The following is a 25,134-nucleotide window of genomic DNA, read 5'->3' on the forward strand; positions in this document are numbered from 1 at the left end:
ATAAAATAAGGTTTCATCCGCTATAAACTGAACTTTAGAGTGCATTGCTCTACGGTAGATTTCCCCAACTACAACTCCCAGAATCCCCAGCCAGTCTGGAGAACAGAAATCCAGACAGCTTCATGAAATGGAATTCTATAGACATTCTGGGAGTTGTGGTCCCAACTTGGGCATCGGGTTAAGAAAGGCTAATGCATAGGCTTGCCTAGGGGTGACCGAAACAATTCTGGCAGAGATTTCGCTATTGAGAAAACCTAGGGTGAAAGCCGGGCGGATTCATTTAATCCCTCGCAGTTAAAGCTCGTCGTTAAAAAGCCGACGCGGGAACAGAGGCGGTCACAGAACACTGGCCCAACGCTCGGACGAGGGAAGAAAAACCAGTTCTCTAGGCAACTAGAAGACTCAAGTCAAAACTCGCGAGAATTACCGACCACTGGAAACTACCCTGGTTAAGAGAGCCTTGTCTGAGACTATACGCAACGAATGGGCGGAGCCAGAGGTGGAACTACACTTCCCAGCGGCCTCTTGAGGAATAGTCTCCCGCTTTTTCCTAGCGCATTCGCGTTCGCTGCGGCGCGGCGGTTGAATCTGGGCCCCTCTGGGAAGGCGGTCGCGATGGCTGGGGATGATCTCCCTGAGGGGTCTCCCCCGATCGAGCTGACGCCGCTCATCCGGAAACTTCGTAAGTGCCTGATTTGCCTGCATGTTGTTCAACGGGGAGCCAGCGAGCACCCATCCAGTGGCTGTTTTTAATTTTTGATCCATAAAAGTTAATAATGGCTTTGCTTTTGGGATGAGAAAAAGTAGCCCCGAATCACTGTTTAGCTGCGCACAAGCTCCCTATTCCGTTAACTCAAGGTTTGCAAACTCCAGTGAGAATCTCTCGACTGCATGCAGGAAGATAGCATATTCTTCTCCTATTTCGCCACTCACGTTTTTGAGTTTGGTAGATTCTCTGTATGATCGCATATATATTTATACATATTGATTGATTTGTGACTATGTGCCATCACGTCGGTGTCGACTCTTAGCTATCAAGTCAAATAGATAAATGTTCTTCACGATAATATACTGTATACAAAAGGAATGCCAATGATATGGGGAATTTAAAGGGTTTGGACGTTAACATTGTTGCATTAGAACTACACAGAATTGGTTAGAATGTAATGAACAAAGATGAGATTGGAAAGTAAAAGGAATATTCAAACTAACAGGAAACGGCAAAATTGCAGTTGCAAAAACAATAATCAAGGCTGTTATGTCAGAAGGATAAACAAATAGAGTCTAACACAATTAACGTATAATCATTTATGATCTTGCTGGAAGAAACAAAATTCAAGAAAGAATTGAAAGGTTACTCAAGACAATCTGAAAAAAAAAATCAGAAGGTGTCTGGCAGTACGTTTTCCAACTGCTACATTTTAAAGGCGAAGGTTTCATGAGCTGCACCTCACTTTTATGCATCTGGTAAACTGAACTGTACTTACCGCTATATTTAGTGGTATAACAGCTGGATGATAATACTAGACAGCTGAATGTGACAGAGGAAGAATTTAAAACACATATTTTGCAACAATATAAAGTTGTTGACAAGAGTATAAAGAGCTTAATTAGTACTAGCAGCAGAGCAGGGGACCAGGATAAGTAGCAGTAGAGGTGATGATATGGCTGGGGTATCCAGCTGTTCATGTGCCCAAAGACAAAAGAAAAGTTCAGTGCTGCAAATAATGTGTACCATTGGTACGCGGAATGTCAGAACCATAAGCCAAGGCAATCTGGATGTCATCAGAGTACAAATGTCGAGATTGAACATTGACATTCTGAGAATGGACTGGATTGTTTTACATCAGAATGAAATGGATAATTTTATATCAGAAGAACATCATTTCTATTGCAGGCAAGAAATTAATAAAAATAGATTAGCCATCATTATTAGCAAGAGGGTGTCAAAGGGAATGCTCAGAAAGGAAAAAAAAATGATCTCAATTTGACTCTAAGGCAAGCAGAAGTTGAAAGGTGCTATGGCAACTTGCAACACCTTGTTGATATAACAACTAAGAAAAGGTCATAGTGATTACAGGTGACAGGAATGCTAAAGTTGGAAGTAAAATAGCATCTTAAATAATGGAAATTTGGTCTGAGGATGAAAAAAAGCAGAAGACAAACAGAATTCTGCCAAGGAAATTAAGTGTTTATAAAAATACTTTATAACGACCAAACTCTATATGGATATGAGTAGAGGATCAATGCCAAAATCAAACTGACTATATGTTCTGCAAACAAAAAGACCTGGTGCTAAACTGCAGCTCAGATTTTCAATCCCTTTTACAAAATTAAAACTTAAAGAAAAAAAATCATAAGGCCAACTAGATATGACCTCAATAATATTCCTTATGATTATGCCATGGAGGTAAAACATAGATGTACTAAATTAGATTTGATAAATAGAATGCCTAAAGAACTTGGGATTGAAATTTGTAGTACCGTTAAAGATGAAACAAACATTCCAAAATGGAGAAAGCGGGGGGGGGGGGGGGAGACACAACAAAATGGCTATATGCTAACATGTTGTAAATAGCTGAAAAAAAGATTTGCTCATTTACTGAACAGGAAGACATAAGTTGGATCTAAATAAGCAATGCAAAGAAATGGATTACAACCAAGTGGAAAAATAAGGTTTATTTAAGGAAATTACAGAAATCAAATGAAACTTATATGCAGCCATGAGCCCAGTAAAAGATGAAGACAATGAGAAAGAAGAACTAAATAAAAAAAAATGACATGATTATATGGAATAACTGTACAAAAAAATCCCAAGTCAATGATACATATCAATCTTTGAGCCAGACATTCTGAAAACTTGTTAAAAGGATAGCATTGCTAAAGCAAAGCTGCTAGAGTTGAAGAAATGCCAGCACAACTCTTCAAAATCTTAGCCAGAAGAGGTAATTAAAGATCTACGTGCAGTTGTAAGCAAGTATAGAAAATGTAGCAGTGGGCAGGGAACTAGAAACGATCAATTCGTATTCCAAAACCAAAAAAGGGGAATGCTAAAGAATGCTCAAGCTACCTCATATATAGTACTAGTCAGAAAATACTCAAGATTTTGCAATCGAGACATCTGTAAGAATCTGACAGTTGTCTCAATAATGGTCTGACTCATGCATCCATTGAAAATGCAGAATTCAGATTTATTGAAGATGTGTACAGAATAAAGGAAAAAGCCACGACTAAAGATTCCCACTCAAACTACCTAATTAAAAGCAAACAGGCAAGCCAGAACCCCGCTCCACGTTCCTTCCTCCTTTGCACCAGCAGTCTGGCATTCCACTTCCAACTGTCTCCAGTTGATACGACCTTGAAACCCCTCATTAGACCAAACGCTATTCTTTCTCACTCTCACTGATTCCTCCCTCCCTGCTGGTGCTTGACACGCATTGACTCAACTGGCAGGGAACACGATCAAATGATCTACTAGTTCTTTGATCATGGATTCTGACAACATCAACAATACATGAAATGAGAACTGCCAGATATATGGTCAGGATCATAAATTCCATTGGTAATGGAAAAGGCAAGAGAGTTTTAAAAAGGAATCTGTTTTCACTTAATTTATTATACAAAGGATTTTGACTTAGTAGATTACACAGATTGTGGATAGCTTGAAAAAAGTTGCTGTACCTGGCCACATCATCTGCCTATTGAAGAATCTGTATGATGACCAAGAAACAACAGTTTGAATGGAATATGGCACACTAGATGTTTCAGGATTGGGAAAAGAATGTTCCAGATTGCATACTGTTGTTTTATTTATTTAACTCATGTGGAGACCGTATTGTGAGAAATGCTAGATTAAGAGGAATAGAAATTGGAATTAAAATTGCTAGGAGAAATATCAACCATCTCAGGTATATTGTTGATGCCACATTGATGGCTAGAAGCAAGGAAGACTTAAGGTGTATCTTGCTAAAATTTTTAAAAAAAAGAATGTGTAAAAGCTGTCCTGATGTTCAGTATGTAAAAAAACAAGATTATGTCCATAGGCAAAGTTGATTCAAGGCAAATAAGCAGAAAAATAAATATTGAAATAGTAACAGACTTTACCTCCCTAGCTCAAAAATCTACAGGGATGGTTACTGCAATAAATAAATGATTGCTACATAGGAGAAAGATTATAAGAGATCTAGGGAGAGACATCATACTGACTAAATATTGTCACGGCTGTGAAAGCCAGATCATCAAAAAGGCAAAATTAAAAAATATTCCTTTGAATTGTGGTGTTGGATAAAATTATTGTGAATACCTTGGATCACAAAAGAACAAATAAGTTCAGTACTAAATGAAGTAAAATCAGTCTGCTTACTGGAAGCTCTATAATTAAACGTAAGTTTTAGATAATTTGGATGCATAATGCAGAGTCAGGAGTCTTTGGAGAAGACCCCGATACTTGGACAAAATGAAGATTATTGAAAAAGGGGCCAATAGAAGAGAAGATTGTTAGATTCTGGCACTGATGGCACAAGGTCGAAAACTCTAAAAAGCAGTTTTTAACAGATTACACTTGAAAAGTGATATTCATCAGGTCACAAAGAGTCAGAAGTGATTGAACAATGCACAGGAAAGTATAGGTACACTATGTGCATTGTTCACAGACAGCGTACACTTTTGTATTTGGCACCACATCTAGAAAAGAACACATGCCCAACAGGGGTAACTTTACATGGTATTGTAACCCACGAATACTAACTTTGTAGTTACAATATTTTTTGTGGGTTATAATATAATAAAAAAACCCTTGTTTAAATAAATAAATAAATAAGCAAGCAGCAAACATATCTATTAGGTAAATAGTAGGATGTTCTTAACTGGTTCTTCCTGTTACCCACTGTTGTCCTCTGAACTTGTGATACCCAGTGGATGTGCCTGCTGTTTTATTTGTGGCTTAGAGGTGTTTTTTTTTTTTTTAGAAGAGAAGAACAGGCCAGTTGCAAGGTACACAGGGTGTTTTGTTTCAAGCTCAGAACACTCAAAATTGCCCACTCCTACTATTCAAATGTATTCCAGTACCTTTCACCTGTAGAATTTTAGTCTATGTTTAAGCAACTGTGTGTTCATCAAACAAATTCCATAGTCTGCTTCCTGTAGACTTACCAAAGAAATTTCGTGAGCTGGAACTGCATCAACTGTAATCTCAGTGCCACCTTTGTTCTTACAGCTTCCTAGCTTCACCAAATCCAGCAGTTCAGCATCTGTATTTGTTAAAAGAATTGTTTAATAACAGTTGCCTTTTCTGTAGCTGCTCTGTCCTATGAAATCATGTCTGCACCAACCCTGTTGACATTCAGAAAAGCTGCCAAGACCAGGCCATTCTAGAATACTTTTGGGGATTCGTGATATGGAGCATTGTTTCTCCATCCTGTCCACTTTAAGCAGCAGTAAAATTGAAAATTATGGTCATGTGCTGTCTTGCTTAACAACCACGTTGCTTAGCAATGGAGTTACCAGTCCCAATTGTGGTCACTAAGCGAGGACTACCTGTAGTACCTCCTTGAAGAGTAGCTGCTCTTTTTATCTTTCAAGTGTGTTTGATTTGTTTTGTTTTCTTTTAGTTTTGGCAAAAGGTAGTCAAAATTATTTGTTGTGTCTACAGTACATTGTACTTTTTTCAAGTGTCTTTCTCATCATATTAACCTGATTAACAATGATTTGGTGTAAGCTATGACTGGCTCCTGGGTCCCTGATGCATCACCATTGCTAACAGATCCCTTGCAACTGGCCAAATGAAAAAAGAACTCAGATAGGATGAAAATATATAAACTACATTTAACTGTGTTTATATAACACATAGCCCATAATCCTTGGCTATTAAACCATATAAACCCATAATGATTGGGTTCACTCAATAAATTGAACAACAAACCAGAAAACCACATTCTGGTTTGCTATGTTGTATGAACCTAATCAGTTCATCATTTAGAGGGTCCTCTAAATTGAATTTGGGAATTGAAGTCCTGTAAATGGGAGAAATTTCATTAGTTCATTGTTTTCATTGGAGAAGGTTGCATATTCAGTTCCTCACTTTTCCAAGGATGCTTGGAAAAACTCTTCCTGAAACTGAGATTTGAGGGTGCTTGGTGTGGACAATCCTGGGTAATTGAAGCCAGGAGTCCAGTTCAATAGAAGGTAATACTTCCATTCTTGTAATTCAAGGGCCTAATTACTTAGGCAAGGTGTTCCCCAACAGTGCACCAGGAGGACCACAGAAGACCATAGGGCCTTCACTATTTTTAAAAACACCTGATTAGTCTTGCCTAAGGTAGAGTGTAACTTTCTTTTGCAATGTTTCCCTTTTTTCTTTAATTTTAACAGGTCATGAGCTGTCTGAAATTAGAGAAAGAGCGCTTAAGAATATTTTATGTAAATTAAATCACAATTTGATAACATATGATGATCTGGTTCAAGAAAAGCTACTATTTCTCAGTCTTTTAGAATGGTTCAACTTTCCTGTAGTTCCAATGAAGGAAGAAGTTTTGAACTTAGTGACCAACTTGTTAAAGGTATTGCTTCCTGTATTTCTTTTTCCTGAATAATAATAGGAATAGCAAATAACTAATGTCTATACCTATATTTAAAAAATGCACTGCATTACTCAATTTAATTTAAACATTCCTTTGGAACAAAAACCTTAAAATGTACTGAAAGAGTACATTTTAAAATTTTGCCAATACAGGTAGTCCTCGATTAACAATGGTAATTGGGACTGGAATTTCCTTTACTAAGTGATGAGGTTGTAAAGTATGACATTGCATGACCGCATTGCTTAATGACAGCAATCCCGGCACGCCCCATTGCCATCATTAAGTGAGGACTGTGAGTCGTTAAGCAAGTCCCAGTCAGCTTGTAAGCAGTCTGGCAGGCAGGTAAGAGGCTGCTGCCAAGCGGAGTGGGAAAGGGTATGTGGGTGGCCAGCGAGGCCCAGTGCAAGCACGATGGGGCTGGGGGTGGCTTCTGCCAGGCAGGGGAGGGTGTGCGGGTGGCTCGTGCAGTGTGAGCGCAGCCAGGCCAGGGGTGGCTGCTGCTGAGTGGAGGAGAGTGTAAGTGACTTTGTGAAATGACTTGGGACCTTCCCTGCTGGCTTCCCTATTGACTGCTTGTGGCAAGGTGGCAGGGAAGGTCGCAAACAGCAGTCATGTGACTGTGGGATGCTGCAACCATTGTCAGTGTGAGCCGGTTGCCAAGCACCCAGATTGCAATCACATAACTGCAGGGGTGCTGGGACGGCCAAAACTTTGAGGACCGGTCAAAAGTACCACTTGTTCAGCACCATCATAACTTTGAGCAGTTGCTGAATGAGTGCTTGTTAAACGACTACCTGTACAGCATATCCTGAATATGTCTGTCAAGAAAACATTGGGAACTAATAATCTAGATTACTTTATTCCTTTATTTATTTATAAGGCTTTAAACTATCTCAATTGTAGTTAAGTTTAATAAGTTCACAATCCAATAATATACAGAGGAAAAATACATGCTATTACGATGCTTATCATAGTATATACTATGTAAAACATATGGTAAATATATTATATATAGTGTATATATTGTACGTGTGTGTGTCTTGTATAGATATATAGATATAGTACTAGGTGTATTAAAATATAATAACAACAAGTAGGCAAATGCTACCTGAAACAGGCAGTCCAAACATGATGCCCCAGCCACCATATATTTGCAGCCAGGGAAAAGTTGAGGGGTTTGGTTGTTGTTTGGTTTGGGTTTTTGGAAAGGTTGCTTTAATTAAAGACCCAGTGCTTTCTGAACTCAGAAGAGCTTAGTCACTTTTCTGCTCTTTTTAGATTCAATATTGTGTTTGTAATTTTAGCGTCCTTTTGTTGTGGAACAATTGGTTGGGATTGGGGCTGTAGAGTTCTTCTCTCAGCTTCGTCCCAATGTGGATTCCAATCTACAAGCTGTGATTGATGAGATTCTTGATGGGCTGTTTGTGCTACCTTCAGACATTACCTTGGATTATCAAGCAAAGCATTATCAAACTCAACCAGAAGCTAATCCAGGTAATTTATTTGCTATTCACAGTATATTATTAGCAAAGTTTACTGAAGCTAATGCTGTTTGTGTTCATCACTGTTGATCCCTTAAGTAATTCCAAGAAAAAGAAAAGACAAATTTGACAATGTAAACATTCTAAGTAAGTGGTGGTGGTGGGCATCTGGACTAAAACAGTAACAAAAAAGATGAAATGCTAATATTTACTATGGTTTTATGTTTTGTTAAGTAATTCCCAAAGAACCCCATGCTGGATATTTTCATCAAGGGAGAAAACATTTACAAGAGTCAGAAACACCACCCAAACAGCCAGCTGGTAGGTAATTGCAATATTTATCTGAAAATCAACATATGTTTGAAGAATTTTCTTTCAGTAAGTAATTTATTTGATCATTGATGAGCACAGAAAGCATGGATGATAATAATGATAGCAGATGTTTACAGAGCTGACGTGTATATAATTGTTTTATCCACTGAGCATGTTTTGATACAACATTTTCCCATTATTTCTGGGCACTGGTCACCTAATCAGAAATGTATATAATATTTCTCCATCCATCCAGAAGTCTCTGCTAAGAGAAGAAGCTGTTTTCTAATTATATCTTTGTTCTATAAGCATTAGAACAGCAGATGAGCTATTGATTCAGCTTCATCAGCACCAAATGGGCAGATGTGATCCAAGTATGATATATATATTTATATATCTCCCCTTTTGGGGGAGATGGGTGGTGATAAAAATTTGAAAAATAAATACATAAATAAATTGGATACTGCTGTTCAGGGTCAAAAGTAAATATATTAAAATGTGCTCATGTGAAGGTTGTTCTCTGCCTTACTGAATTTAGACTGGTAAGGTATCTAGCTACAATGAAGATATCTCTAGAAGCCCTAGTTTTATTTTAAGCAGGCACTGTACTCCTATTAATTTGGTTGTCATCAACCATTATTTGCTGGTTAAGGGTTTTCTCAGCTTTAGTGAATCCCAATGTCATCACAGAATCCAGGGCAAATTCATATATTGTAGCTTGTCCTCCACTATTTTGCCCCCAGCTAGACCAATAGTGTGTTTCATGTATCAAAGGGGCCAGAGCAAGAGGGAGAAAAGTAATTTGAGCCAGAATTTAAAAAAAATAATGTAAGCTCAAGCTCTCACCTGAATTGTGTATGATCTTGTTTCCGGTTATAAAGCTGCATTTAGGACATATTGGATACTATGTTTTCTAATGCCTTAAAGTTTTTACATATACTACATAGTTGGGAGCTATATAGTAGCTTTGCCTGAAATATTTTAAAAGCTAAAGACAAATAATGGCCCTCTACCGTGGGAAATAATTTAAGTATGGCTAATATGTTCTTTTAGACTAATTGGTCACATATTCTGAATCTGTCCTCCAGGATATATTAAGTATCCACCCATTTTTCAGGGGTAGATTTTTAGCCTTTTAGCAAAGACATTGTTTTTGTTTTTATTAATTGATTTGCAGTTCTTATTCTGAGCAATACAGAACAAGCTTTTCTAAGCTTCTCCTGAAATCCATTGGAGTAATAGAAAGGATTGCTGCATTCTCAGCATATAAAAGAATCAATATATGTGTTTCTGCTGTGAGATATTAATGATCACACTGATTCTTTTAAACGTGACAAGGAATGATAAGTTTACTTAATTTTCTTTTAGCTTGTTGGTAATACTGAACTTCAGTGTTACCTTTTTTCTCTGTTTTGTGTATTGTTTTGTTGTTATGGCAATGAGATCTGTGACACAGTGGTGAACAGAATTTTCTGGTGGGGTAGATAGAATTTTCATGAAAGTTTTAAGCACTTGTGGAATAAAGCTTTGCTGAAGAAAATGGGCAGTTTTGGCTAAAATTAAACTTCATATAAAAGGAGAGACTAGTGTAAATGTTGATTCAGCAATGTAGAGACTGAATAGAATTAAAGAAATGGGGAACCTGAGGGTAATAATATTAAAAGCTGTCAAAAGAATAACACCCAGTAAAGCAACAAATTGTGTATGAAATGATGGGTGGTTTAAACAAAAAGGGGAGAGTGAAAGAATCTAGACCTTGCTTTGGGAAGGAGCAGGAATAATTGAACCATTAAGGGAGGAATTAGACTCAAGAAAGGAAAACGCATGAGAAAGAAGGTCAAAATAATTCCATCTTGATTTTATTTGGTATAAAATGGAGTAGAGAGTAACTCTGACAGGTATGGAAGAGTCTGTTCTTCTACCCTACAAGAATAAAGAATATTCTTGGAATCCCTGTGGTGCCTGTTTTGTAATCTTGCCTGCCTCGAAGGGCTCACAAGAGAGAAGAACACTGAATCATATGGACATTGAGGTGGCTTATAAATAAACAGACAAATAAATATTGAACTGCAAAGTGTGAGGGTTTTGGTGTCAGATGTGTCAACGGTCATCCAGCTTCAAGGCCAAAAGTACAAGTCAAAAAGTCTGCTAAACTGTGGGAAGCATGGGAAAAAGAAGTTGCAGAATTAATCTACATGGGTATAAGTGGGCAATCAGTTATTTTGTGGATTCCTCCTAGTATGGAAGAAGAAGTTTTATCTAGCCATGCTGTGTCAAGTGTCTGAGTGAATTCAGCTGAGTTTGAATCATGCTGAGTTGAGTGTCTCAGAACTTAGTTAATAGCATAAGCCATCCAACTGTAGGTTTCCGGCATCACATTTTTCCTTTCTGTATTACAAAGCTGCTCTGTAGCAGATTAAGTAATAAATACATACTTAAAATCTAGCTTCAAACATATGTGATTACTTTTTAATGTAGAACTTTGAAACTGAGCATTAGCAGTACTAGATTTTTTTTAAAAAAATACTGTAGGTAAGTCAGGTAGTATAAGCACTGTTGTGTAAACACTGTTCCTATGATGAAAGCACTTGAGTAATTTACATGCAGAATTCTTTGTTTTTAATTCCAGTGAAACATGTAGTGAAATGTCTAAAGTTTTCTACATTTCCTTGGTTATCCCTGACAACAACAGACAGACATGTTCTATCATCAAGTGAAAGGTAATATTAAATTAATACTATATTTAATTTATCCTAGAATATTAAGTGTATTTTGCCTCAGCTTATGAATGATTTTGAAAGAGTGCAACTTTAGCAAAACTTTGACAAAATCAAATTATAGTTTCCCCCCTAGGAGGCATAACTTTGTTTGGACAGTCTTCCTAAAAGTTCAAATTACAATTACAATACAATTTTTGTATTCCTTCCAATTCTGCCCCATATGCATAATAGATGCTCTTGCTGAAGCTAGATACTCTCGAGTTGGGTTGATTTCATTGGAGAAGCTTTAATCTCCTTAATGCTAGGCCCCCATTGATTAATTAACCTTACAGTATGCATTTAAAAGGCTGTTATATACTGAAATAAATGGGGCTTAAAAGGTCCTAGATTTGCCTGAATTGTGCTCACTATCAGCTACCTGTATTGTAATGTTGTAAGCTACACCCTAAGAGTATATCTGGACTTAGTCTCTCCCTTTACAGTGGCTTTTATTGGTTCCTTTTTTCAATATTTGGAACTTTCAAAGAACTGTTCTGGTCATGTCTCCCTGTGCAACTTTGTCTTAGTCCATCTGAAAGTAGATGCGGCTTATAAGCATCGCTGTGCAATCCTATACAGGTAGTCCTCGAGTTATGACCATTCATTCAGCGACCATTCAAAATTACGACAGTGCTGAACGAATGGTGGCTACAACCAGTCCTTGGGGTTCCAGCTGTCCCAGCACCACTGTGATTGTTGGAAGCTCCCAATCGTTAGAGAAAGTTCTATTCTCCATCTGTGTTGTATGTGTCAACATTTTAACTATGCTGAGCTAAACTATTTATTTAGTTGGTTTATTATCCAATCTGCAACTAAGCTACTGACAAAGATTTAAATAAGTTTCAAAGCAAATGCCCAGTGTCATTATTTACATGTATTTTTCAGCTCACTGAGAAGCAAAAATTCCAAGTTAATTTGGAATACTTGTGAGCTTCTGCAAGATGTTATCATGCAAGACTTTCCTGCTGAGATCTTTTTACAGAGACCAAAGATTGTTCAGGTTAGAATGCTTTAATTTAATTAAAATATTTCATTCTTTCCTTTGGATAAACTAATATTTGGAAACCTTGAAGTTGCCAGGATCTCTGCTTTGAAACACAGCATGACATCAGGACATTCTTCTACACTGGAGTCAGGATATCCAAAAGTGGACATCTCCCTCCTACTTATTCCAGAGGTAGATCTTAGATTCTCCTGATGACAGCCTCTATGAGAAGAGGTAGCACCTTCCATAGTTCCAGACTGACTTGTTCTGGAGAACACTCATTCTTTCAAGCATTGCTAGCCACCCACATAGCAAGGCCAAACTACACAAAGCTCCCTCCCTCCCTTCCTTTAGCCTAGCAGTAAACTCCACAACCAACAAGTTCATGGATAGCAATTTGCTGTCTTTGAGCACTTTGAAGGACTTTTCTGACAGTTGGGTGCAATGTGCCCCTTTGTTTAACTACTGCATCCCCCCATAGAAACACAGCCAACATCACAATAGCTATGCTATTAGCCACAAGCTGCTTGTGACCACTAGTAGTCTTGTCACCACTACTCCTGATTTGTAGTGGGCCTTGAGGGACAGAAGGAAATGCAGCTACCCAGGGCTGCAACTTGGGGGGGGGCAAGCGGGGCATGTGCCCCAAGGGCCCATGTGGGGGTGCCAAAATGAGAGCTGGGGGGGCGCCAAAATGGGCGCAGAATCCACATTTGCCCCGGGTGACACAGACCCTAGTTGCGGGCCTGCTGCTACCAAGACAACAGTCAGGTAAAAGAAACCTAAGTCTGGGACAGAACTGTAACCTGAGTAAGCATCTCAGAGAAGACCCTCCCTAGTTCTCATAAAAATAAGGGAAGGGGGGAAATGCATTCAGACGTGCAAGATTCTGTTACTATGTCCTAATAATATAAAGAGAGCCAGTTTGGTGTGGGGGTTAAAGTGCTGGCCTAGAAACCTGGAGATTATGAGTGCTAGATCTCTCTTAGGCATGAAAGCCAGCTGTGTGACTTTGGGCCAGTCACTCTCTCTCAATCCAACCCACTTCATAGGGTGGTGGTTGTAAGGAAAATAGGAGGCAGGAGTGATAGGTATGCTCACCACCTTGCATTACTGGTAGTCCTTGGCTTACGTCCATTTGTTCAGCGACCACTCAGAGTTATGTACTGCGGTGCTGAAAAAATGGACATACAACTGGTCCTCAAAGTGCTGGCCTTCACAGTACCCTGGTGGTCACATGATTGCGATCTAGGAGTCTCAAGGCTGCCACTTTCAACCTTCCCTACCAGCTTCCATCAAGCAAGCCCCCACCCACACGCACGCGCAGCCTGCATTGGCACCCCTGGCCCTCCGCTGGCCTCCCCCCCATGGCACCCCCACACTCCTTACCTGGGACTCCCATTGCTTCCCACTTAATGACCTGTACGTCTTGGTGTTACAGCAGAAACCAGGACTGCCCGGGATTGCTGTTGCGAAGTGATGCAGTCATGTCATGTCACACTTTACGACCACATCCATTAGCGACAGTAATCCCGGTCCCAATTGCTGTTGTAACCCAAGGGCTATCTGTATATATTAAAAAGTGGGATAAAAATATAATAATAATAATAATAATAATAATAATAATAATAATAATAATGGTGGCAGCCTACATGATTTTGGTTTCCTAGTCTGGTCTACCTTGAAGGGCTGACATGAGCGTATTTACCAGAGGGGACAGAAGCTGGTGGTGCCAGAGGCCCAACCCACTCCCTACCATCCACCAAAGGAATTAAAATGCTGGAGTTATTGCAGTGGCACTATCTCGTACTGTCCCCCACTCATGGCCCGTTCATCCAGCATTTCAGTGGCCCCTGAGTATCCAATCAGGCCATGCCACCCACACCATTGATTGTCTGACCCAAGAATGTGGAAAAAGTGCTTTCTGTCTGGGACAGCCCACTGGGGGGGAGGGCAAGAAGGGTTACCTATTTTCAGATGTCCTCTCTCTCTTATAAAAAAGATCTTCACAGTAAGTTCAGTGTACTAATTTCTCTCCAGAACCAATATTGGACTTTGGATTATGTATAGCAATGTGGCGCATTTCTAGTAGTTAGACCAGGAATGGGGAGAGGGAAGTTGCTTTTCCTGTCCCTGCACTAGAGGGACACATACTGAAGAAGAGAGAGCTTTTATATCTCTGTTCCATCTTAGGGCTTTGAACTGGAAGTGGGAAGTAGTAGCTTATTATGGATCTCTTATGTCTGACAAATCTTTACCAAAGAAGATCCAGGCATGAACTGAATGTTGAGTCTTGTCTCTTTTAGCTCCAGGCCTAGAAGAAACCTTGTCCTCACCATTGTATATGAAGAATTTGGGCTTCTCTGACAAGTGTGTGTGTGTGTGTGTGTGTGTCTTCTTTTTTAACATATTAATATAATCTTGACATTTGAACATGTTTGTAATGTGGGAAACACAGGTAATGTTTGCCTGATACACTCCGTAGATTCATCTAGAATAAGAATTGCTTTGATTACATGGTCATGGCTCCATTTAATAGCCTATAATTTAGTGTATTTGTATAAAACTCTAGGGATAGATGTTTATACTCTCATAGAAAATTGCAGTCCCTAAGTGTGTTTACAAGGGAATAAGCTATCTTGAACAAAATACATTAGACTTCTGAATAAAAATTGTTCTCCTGGGAATATGGTCTTAGAAAAGCAAATATTTTATAGTCAGCCAGTCCTTTATTTTGGGCAATGACCAAAATGCGGGTGCTTTATATTGAAAAAATCTATTAAAAAAAATCTTTTGTAAAAATTTTAAAGTCCTGAATGATTGTACAGCAAAAATTCCATGGATTTGTATTTGTCTCTGATTTGCAACACTTGGCAAGAAATATTTAGGAAAGAAGCATTAGCATACATAATTGGGGGATATTGAATATATTAAGCAGGCATACATGCATATTTTAAAAGTATTTTTCTTATGACAACAAAATGCACTTCTGTTTATTTCAGAGCCTTCTGTGTCTAACAACATTGGCACTTGCCAAAGATGGGCAGCACCATTTGGCACTGCAGGCCATCTTATGTCTACAGCAACTATGTGCTTTCTTAAGGAACAGACTGAACTTCCATAGAGATCCAGGTTTTGTCTCAAGTGAAACAGGTTTGCATGCAGCTAATCAGAATAAGCTAAGTCTGTTTTATTCACCATTAACTTAATGATGGTGTTTTTTTTTCCTGTTTTAAGTAAGATGTAGAAGTGTATTGCTCAAATGGCTTTTACTATGGGATGTAAAAAAAGAAGTGGTGGAGAAGATTGTCCAGGATTCAGTTTCAATTTGCGTCCTGTAGTTAAGGAGTCTATTCTATCTAAAATGTTAATGAGGAAAATGAAATGGTGGTTGTGATAGTTAACAAAATAGTGAAAAGAATATAGCAGACTGTTGGGAACAATCACTCCAAGAGGTTAAATGGAATTATAAATATTATTTATCTTCAGCGTACCATGTACCGTCCAATGGATCCTGGATCTGTCTTTATTTTAGCATTTTTCAGAATTGCCCCCATGTAATGGTGCAACCAAGCATAGTCACAAATGATTCCAGAAATGATGGCTGTATCCTGCTCTCGACACATAGGAGCATTTTGTAGCTGTTGCAACAGGAGCTTTATTTGAAGCTCCTTAGCTAAAGCCATAGATCATACCAGCCATTCCACCTTGTGTTTTATCAGCTTGGGTCTCCTCTTAGATATGCATTAATCCTGCCCTGCTCTACATTCATTATTTTTTTCCCTTTACATATTGTTCATCCTCTTTTTGCTGCATTTTCTAATTCTAGCAAAAGGAAAAAGGAGAATTCTAGCTGAATTTCAAGTATCTGAAACAACAGTGTCTTCCAAGTCTTTGAGTACAGCCTGAAGACAGAGATACTAGTTTCCATTGGATCTTTTTTCCTGTGCAGCAAGAAATGGATTTTTCGATTAAGTAAAAGTGTGTGTTGCTGATATGATATAGGTCTGATATGTATGTATGTATGTTATGAAAGGTACCGTTTCCCAGAATTCTTCAATGTCATACTGCCAAGATGCCCGAAGACTTGCTTATTCTCAGAATCCATCTCCTGGAAGCAGCAGCCCTAGACCTTCTGTGATAGGACGTATAGGCCAGCGTCCGAGAGGTGATGGTCAGGATTGGGATGCAGAATCTTCCAGGTAAGAAGATTGATAGCTAGGAATATGAATGATTATTAGAAAAGGAATTCTTCCTCCTCCTCCTCCTCCTCCTCCTCCTTATTATTATTATTATTATTATTATTATTATTATTATTATTTAGTTGTTGTAGGTATGTAGGTCCTTCAATAATAGTTTAAATGAAATGAAATGAAATATCAGCTTTGTCCTCAATTGTTCTTATTTGTATTGCTTGTATTGGTTGAACAACAAAAAAAAGAAAAGAGAAGGAATGTACCTGTAAGCCTGGAATAGTTAAAACTTCCTTCTGCTGCCACTGGATTTTTTTTTCCTTTAAATGAAATTTAGAATAGTATTTCAGAAGTGTGTTTCTAGTCCTGAATGTTGCTGAGGTAGCTTAAAACCTTCAAATCAGAATCAGGCAAAATAGAAGTTTTGCAATTTGTTAGATTCAAATTACTGTCAGCCCCAGCCAGCACGGACAGTAGCTGAAAGTGTTGGGAAATGTAGATGAACAAAAACCTGTAGGGATTAGCCTACAATTGGCTATCCCCATCCTATACAGTTGCCTAACCCAACAAGCCTTATAACTAGCAGGCTGTATTGTGAACACTGCCCTATCCTATCTTAGCTCTGCAAGGAAGGGCAGCTTCACTTCTAGGTACGAATGGGAAAGGAACTTCATATTTTCATTTGCTGAATTCATGTGTTAATGTGTTGAGGTGCTGAATTTCATTATTCAATCTTGTCCTTTTCTGGTGCTTCTCTCTCTAGCAGGCAACACTGAGGACTTCCAAGGCCCTTGAAGGATTTATGGAAGCCATAGAACTGATAACTGCTATACTTACCTCACTGCATGAGATTTTATTAAGGAATCCTCTGTAAACAAATTCTGAGTCAAGAATTAAAATAACTATTTTATTAAAAAGGAGATGGAAGACAATGCATTTTCCCAGCAATTTAGGTCCTTAATCTCACTTTTCAGTCAAGAAGACGTGCAGTTTTATGCCACGAGCTATTTAAACAGGAGCTAGGATTATTTGGAATGGTATTACTTCCTTTTATGTAAGTGTCTCAGTGTTGCTATTCCAAAAAATAACCAGGTTACTGAAGCACAAAATACAATTTCATCTTATTAATGTTTCATAAAAGGTATTCTCCTTGTAGGCAATTGTACCCTTTTCCAGAAAGCTGTATCATTGTAGCTACAAGCACACAATGAATTCCCATCCTTGACCACATAGTTACTATAAACAATTTGGACATATATTTGAGCAAAATGTAGGATGAGCTATATAAAAGTTTTGTGGTGGAAGATGTAAATAAATAGATAGGAACCAAGTCAGGGTGCTGATCTTGGCTATGAAGCCCTAAATGGCTTGGGGAACTGCTTTTAAGTTGCAGTTATCTTAAGAAGCTTTATAGCCCATCACCTAAAAAACTTAGTTTGTGAGGACACAGGACAAGACTGTCCTGTGGCAGCATCCTAAATACAGAATTATCTTGCCAGAGAGGATAAATTAGCTTCAGTATTGATATTTTTTATATAGGCAGGAAGAAGGGTTTTCATTCTTTCTTGCCTTCAGTGGTGCTGAATTCTAACCTCCCATTTTCTTTGACTTGTTAAGGTCTGTTTTCCATTCTTTTTGCTATATCTGATCTTTAGGAGGTTTGATAGCATTATAAACCACCTGTAAGGTTCTTGTTGACAAAAGACTTAGAAACATGTTTTATCCACAGAGAAGGAATGTGGGTGGAATTACAGTAGATCCAGCTACTGTGGTTTGAACTGAAGAATTTGTCAGGCCAGTTCTCCCATTCAGCCTGATTGTTGTTTTTTTACAGTATAGTATTGGCTATTTGAACCATAGTACATTTTTTTACGTATAGAATTGTTTTGCTTTTTCGTAGTGAAAACAGTTCTCATGGTAATGTAACTCCTGGAATATCTAATCCATCACCTTTGGATATAGGTCATATCGACCTGCCAGAACTGGAAAATGAGGACACTTTGGAGTTACAGTTTCAACAATTTAGTCTTCCTCAGTTCTGTGTAGCTATTTTGGAGCATGCTGTGCCTCTTCTTAGAACAGGTAATGTTTATTTTTAAAGGAATTTTTGCTTACAATGATGCACACTTTATCTCAGACAGTTCTCCTCCTAAACAAAGAATTGGCTAGACATGAATTTCATAGCAATCTATACTGCAGGCTTTGGTTGTGAACCTAAGCACCTCCATTTGCATTTTTCTTATATGTCTGGTAGCCATTGTGAAAACTGCAGTGTTCTGGAAAATTAACATTTGTGTTTGGGGCTCTGCCTTACATTCAGCTTATCCCCTTCTAATTTCGAACTCTTTCTGCATGAAGGGAAGTTCACAAGCAAAATAGAATAGCGACAGTTTTATTGTCTGTTTCTAACTGCTCAAAACCTTTCTGTTTATAAATATGAATGACCCACTCAAAGTATTTTTATGCCATCTTTCCCTCAAGTTCATTAAGACATTCTGCATGGTTCTTCCTTCCCTCCATTTCTTTCCTTGTAGCAATCATATGAACTAAGTCGGTTTGAGAGATGGTTTATAGAGCTATTTGAGGTCACTCTTTTACTTTAACGTTAAGCTGTCTAGTTTTACTGTCTTTTACCATTTTATTTTCTGATTAAAAGGAGGATATTTTGACATGTGGGGTGGAAGAGATAGGAGAACTGTTGGAGGGAATGGATTAGGAGATCATGTGGGATTTAATAACTCCACTTTTTTGAGGCTTTGCAGGAAAAAAATGCCCTCTTTTCAGCATAGAATTTGTAACTAGCTGATTGATTTTGATCAAGAGGTAGTCATTTATAACATAGTTTCATATGGAGAGAAGAACTGAAGAAAGTAGCAGACTTGGTAGGAAGGATTTTCATAGTGTTTTCAGCATGAAGGGACTACCTTGAAAATTTAGAAGCTTCAGAAGATCCAGAATAGAGCGGTGAGGTTGAGGCAATGATGTGATGCTAGTGCTTTGCTAGTTGTTCTAATTCCACTCTGTTTTTAATGCTAATTTGAAGAATTGTTGCTGATGCCTAGAACTATCCCCAAGCATTCAATATGTAAAATGAAGTCCTTTTCCTTATAGCCTGCCTGACTGCTTCTGAGACTTTGTTCTGTCTGCACTCACAAAAGGAAGTTAGACAGAGAGCTGTAAGCAGTGTTCAGTTGTGGAACACTATTTATAGACTGCTTTTGTCCAATTATTACCATTCAGGCATCAGACTAAGTTCTGATAGCTTGATTTTTAAATGGTGAGTGCCTTCATTGTGTTCAAATGGAGGGCATTATATACTTTATTTTTCTTCTGTTGTTTACTGTTATATGTTACCTTTATTTCTCTTTTTACTTCTTATAATGGGATGGTAGTCTATACTGAAAGCCTTTGTTAAAATATACAGGTAGTCCTCGTGTAATGTCCATTCGTTCAGTGACCGTTTGAAGTTACAATGGCACTTAAAAATGGACTTGTGACCGGTTCTTGAACTTACAACCATTGCAGCATCCCTGTGGTCACATGATAAAAATTCAGCCATCTCGCGTTTGTGACCGCCTCCCCTGCTGACCTTCATCATCTTTGCCTGCCTCCCCTTTGCTGGGCTCACCATCCTGGCGATGCATGGGGAAGTGCTGTGGAAATTTCCTGCAGGCTGGTGGGTGAGAGGTACAGGTGGGTGGGGGTGTGCTGCTGCCCCACGGGAAGGGAAGGGGCTGGGTGATGTCAGTCTGGGGTGCGAGGGATGCTCTGGGAGGCGTGGCTCTTGGAAGACTGCTCCTGCGGCAGCAGAATTGTGGATGAGATGGCCTCGGGCAAGTGATGCAGGGCGCTTCCCATTAAACCACCGATGGGGCGCAGGAGGAGGTGGGCTCCTAAGCAGGTGGTTCTCTGGGGCTTCTTGCTGTGCCATGGCTCTGGGGCTGCTTGCTGCACTCAGCTCTGGGGCTGTTTGCACCCTTGTGCAGCCTCCCCCACCCATCATCAGCCAGCCTCACTGCGCCTTGCTGGCCACCCACACGCCCTGCCCCAGCCCCTTGGCGCACGCACTGGCCACCCACACACCCTCCCCCACCCAGCAGCAGCCACTTACCTGCCTGCCGGCCTGCTTGCAACCCACCTGGGACTTGCAACTTCCTGCCGACTTCCCCACTGATTTTAGTTGTTGGAAGCTGGCAGCAAGTTGTGAGGAGGTCCTCACTTAACGACCTGAGCTTCTCACTTAACAATCGCAACAGGGACTGTAGGGATTGCAGTCACTGAGCGATGCGGTCACATGACATGGTGCTTTTTGACCACATTGCTTAGCAATGGAAATTCTGGTCCCAATTACTGTCATTAACCAAGGACTGCCTGTAGTAGTATTATATAATAGTGTGTCATTTAGAAAATATTAAACTTCTCAGCTGTCTCTCTGGCAAAAAAATATTTAAGAATTCAAAGGAACTGCTGGATATTAAGTGTAGTGCAGTTTCAGCTGAGCAACCAGTACCACAATGCAAGGAAGGGAAATTTGTGGTGTTCCTCATTTCAATACTCCCTCATTTAAGAGACCCTTACTAATTAACATATTATATTATTCAATAGCAAGGAACTTTACCGCTGTAAATCTCCTTCTCTTATCAACTCTCAGATAGCAGGAGAATGACCATTCAAGTGTTGGAATTGCTTGCTGATAATCTGCTACTTATTGTCGATGCTGTGTCTGAAGATGTTTGGGAAGACAACAGTCTCTTTGGTCTAGAACTTGTAAGAGTTTCAAATTCTTCTATTTTAACCAAAATAATTTGCTTATTTATTTGTTTGCTAGTTATATTTATGCAGCACCATAATCAAGGATCAACTCCATGTGAATATAGTCTGCTTATCTTAAATGTGTCATCTCTTTATTTTTAAGTTGGTTATATTACATTTACCTTATCGCTGTTTTTAGCCTACCTTTATGAATAAGGGTTTTAGAAGGGATAATAACTTTTAAAAACCGAGTGATACATTCTCTCTTTATTCATTTTTTAAAAATCCAGTCATTGTAAGTAAAATTCCATAAAAGGTCATTGGTGGACTTACGAGTGACCTTCCTTCTCCCCATTATGTGGTCTCCTCCTTATTTAAAGTCCTCCTCACTCTTCAGGCTTCCTTGCTTTATTTTTTCACTCAAGCAGTCTTTTTTCCTCTTCCTAAGAGCAGGGATGTGTAAGTGATATGCTGAGGTTTTCTTTTACCATATGACAAACTTAATTTTTTTCCCCTAGTTGTCTAATAAACCCTTAAATATAAAGTAATAAATAACAAAAGAACATTCTTAAAGGAAACCATCATAAACTAATGCAGGGTTTCTCAACCTTAGCAACGTTAAGATGGGTAGACTTCAACTCCCAGAATTCCCCAGCCTGGCTGGGTGGGAACTCTGGGAATTGAAATTCACCCATCTTAACGTTGCTAAGGTTGAGAAACCCTGAACTAATGTATAAGCTGCTAACACTGGGCTTTGGTTGTCCACTAGTGAAGGAGTCTACCTCACCTCAGCAAATCTCACTTGCAAAGTATTTTTTAAATAATAGTTTGGAACATACTTTCTTTGTAGATTTATAATGATTAAAAAGGCTAATTATTCAAGAATCTATTAAGAACCATATTTTGGCATGAAGTCAAAGTAGAGGTAGTAGAAGTACATGTTTGTGACTTTTACTTTTATTTAGGTTAGCCCACATAAATGCTATTCATTGATGGGAATATGAGATAGAAATTAAATAACTAAATAAATTGAACAACAAAGCAATTCTCCAGGGAGTCTTTATCTTCAAACAGGTCCTCCATTAGCAAGTGGCTGTACTCCTGGCTTCTTCTGTTAGGAGTATTGATTTGCAACTTCTTTTTCATCTACAGAAAGAAAAACTGCTTGGAATCCTAGATTCATTAGGAGAAATCATTACCTATCACAAAAGTAATACCAGCTCAGAAAAACCTGAGCTTGCAGTAGTGCACCACAGGATGGCATTTGTTAGTGTTTCGCTTTTCACAGTTCGACTCCTGCAAGCACTGCTCCCTGTAGAGAAGGTGAGATGTGCCAGTTTCTTTACAATTTCAAAGTTATTTTGGGAAAAAAATACTTCTTAAGATAGTATGCATGTATGTGTTTAAATGGTAATTTTTCAGTTAGACACAGATAAAAGGAAATGCCCTGCAGAACTCTATAAAATAAAAACGAGAAGAGCCCTCTTTGCTTATGTAAAGGGTTTTGCCTATTTACCTCAAGGTCATTGCCTTGGCTCTCTGCAACGTCAAATAACCTGTAGCATCCAGTATATAGCCATTATTACTAGCAGCAATTGATGTTCTGCCTAGTTCTGAAATAAGCTCATCAGTACATGGTTTTCATTGTTTTGCTCCTGTCATGCCAAACAGTTGCTTTGACTTGGTGTTCAATTTTGTACTCCTGATAGTGATGTTTTCAATTGCAGCTGTCAAAGACAAGCTATTTGATGTTGCTGTTCATGCAGAATAGATTTCTGGTCTGAGTTAAAGACATTTTACTTTGTTATGTTTTGCAGTATTACAGCGTTATAAAAATGACAAGTGTATTGTCTGCCCCCTAGTGGCTAGATAAGAACCTTACATCATAAATGACAGTCCTGTTAATTTAGAGATTTTCTGATAATCTTCAACTCTACTGTTGTGTCTGAGCAGGTGTGGAGCCTATTCTTATCTCTGATCTTAATTAGAGATTGGTAATGGTAAGGAACATTGCTGGACACTGTGTAATTTTGCTGCTTTGTATTCCTTCCTAAATACTGCTTTGCCGCATTGTGAGCTTCAGCTGCTGTAGACAACACTTGTTTGTTTATAAAATATATAACTCTTGGTTGCTGTTGTTTTTACTTTACAGAACCAATTAAAATAATGCATATTTATGAAGATAGATTCATTCCATGTAATAATACAATTTAATTTTATGAAGCAAGTAAAATAGTTAATAAAAGGAGGCAGAATTATATTTACCTAGGGAGAAAAAAATAAGCAAACTATAATTACATTGCAAATATTTCTCTTTTTGGATCACTGTAATCTCTTTTTGGTTAAGTACAGGGTAACTCAGTCAGTTCCTAAGATTTTATCTAGGATAGATAGAATCTAGACCTTTCAAATAATAATCTAGAAGAAAGTGATAAGAGATCACTTTCCTGACACGTGTCTGTCCCAGGAAATGGAATAACTACCTTCTTGAATTAAGCATAGGTTTTTAGCAAACAATCCACATAAAACCTGGGTTTTATATTTATTCTGGAGGTTCCGAGCCTAAATCTAAATCCATTTATCCAAATTAACTATTTTAGCAGTAGTTAAAAATTCCCAAGAGATTTACCATCATTCTGATGTAATTTAATGTAATACCTCTGGAAATTAAATATCATATTGTTTGAAGAAATCATGTTGGTCAAATATTCACAAATAATCAAAAATTAAGGCTAATACTGAATCTCTTACATAGTGTGATTTTTCAATAGACTTTTGTCTAAACCCTTTCTCTTTTTCTCCCTCAAGGCCACTAGTGTTTTACCAGAAACTTTAGTGACAGCTTTGTTTGTCCTTTCTGTGGACATGCCATTTTCCTTGGAATATCCAAGTGTACATGAATCAGTCACAGCTTATTTGGAACAAATGAATTCAGAAAACTATGGTATTTATAAACAAGCTGCCGAAGCTGCCTATTCAATTGAGTGTGCTTGTAATTTTATGCTGGATGTCTGCAAGGAGGTAGGACATTCTGCTTCAGTGAATTTCAGTGAACAAAATGGTGTAAAATTTCATGTGTGCATCCCTAGCCCTATGCAAGTGTTGTGAGAGTACTCCTGATAATCCACGCTATTCCCAAGGTGTCATTTGACTCCTGCAAATATTCATATTTTCCGTTTTGGCTCATGGTGACTGAGCAAGCATTTGGTGTATATCACTCAGTTATTCCCACCTAGTTCCTTTTGCCAGTGGGTTCTGAAAGAGATCTTTCTGTGGTTTGTTATCGTGGTATGTGTGAACTGCGATCCTTGGATTGTCTCTCAGGTAAGCTAGGACTAGGAAGAATAAAGCTTGGCTTGTGCCTTGGGCTTGTTAGGAAGGGCCTTTGGACCTTTTGATTGCCACATGTCCGAAAACTACATCATCCATGATTTCTATAGCTGCTTCCACTGGCAAAAGGAACCAGGCAGTGAACTAAAACTCTCGGAAATTCCAAGTTACCTTGGTATGTGAATAATGCCAGTGGCGTTACATGCATCTCCCTATCTTGAAAACGTAACAGAATTACACTTTCTGTTAGAGATTTCATTCATCACAATCTTACATGAAGAGCATGTTTGTTTTTTTCCACCTTGTCATGTTCTTTATGTTGATATCTGTGTGTAAATTTTTATGGGGAAGGGAAGAGAGAGAGAGAGAGCTCTGACTGCCATGTAAGTCATTTATTTTGATAGAAACGTCTCCCTATCGTTAAAATTTGAAATACACTGAATGTGTCGTACAAGCTTAGCCCCTATTGCAAAAGATGTTCTCATAAAGTTTTTACCAAAAAATGTAATACTACAATATTAACAGTAACAGTAGCATATTAATTTCTGGTGAGTTATAAATTGTGACATTCTGCAGTTAATAGTTTCCCAAACCAGATTTTGCTGTCTATACTAAACAAAGCAAATAAACAAAACCTTGCTACTGTGAGCAAACTGAAAAAAAAGTGTTAGTTTTGCTGACATAGATCCGCTTGCTACTGTTGGATTACTTGGGTAAGTCTTCTTGAAGCTACTTGATCAAATC

The 25,134-nt window shown here is 38.5% G+C and overlaps 1 protein-coding gene across 2 annotated transcripts in view; it reads left to right on the forward strand.

The window, feature by feature from the left end:
• Positions 1-559: 559 nt before the first annotated feature.
• Positions 560-25,134, forward strand: part of RTTN (rotatin) — a 102,926-nt gene continuing 78,351 nt past the window's right edge. For both annotated transcript variants that reach the window (XM_063299049.1, XM_063299050.1), the window contains exons 1-12: positions 560-682; positions 6,370-6,557; positions 7,883-8,072; positions 8,294-8,380; positions 11,001-11,091; positions 12,016-12,130; positions 15,118-15,268; positions 16,152-16,317; positions 18,209-18,390; positions 20,960-21,075; positions 22,213-22,383; positions 23,869-24,081. In XM_063299049.1, the coding sequence (XP_063155119.1) occupies positions 616-682; positions 6,370-6,557; positions 7,883-8,072; positions 8,294-8,380; positions 11,001-11,091; positions 12,016-12,130; positions 15,118-15,268; positions 16,152-16,317; positions 18,209-18,390; positions 20,960-21,075; positions 22,213-22,383; positions 23,869-24,081 (1,737 nt within the window). In that variant the 5' untranslated portion in view covers positions 560-615. The remainder of the gene's footprint in view (positions 683-6,369; positions 6,558-7,882; positions 8,073-8,293; positions 8,381-11,000; positions 11,092-12,015; positions 12,131-15,117; positions 15,269-16,151; positions 16,318-18,208; positions 18,391-20,959; positions 21,076-22,212; positions 22,384-23,868; positions 24,082-25,134) is intronic.

The sequence above is a fragment of the Candoia aspera genome, chromosome 3, assembly GCF_035149785.1.
Source record: "Candoia aspera isolate rCanAsp1 chromosome 3, rCanAsp1.hap2, whole genome shotgun sequence".
NCBI classification, from domain to species: domain Eukaryota; kingdom Metazoa; phylum Chordata; class Lepidosauria; order Squamata; family Boidae; genus Candoia; species Candoia aspera.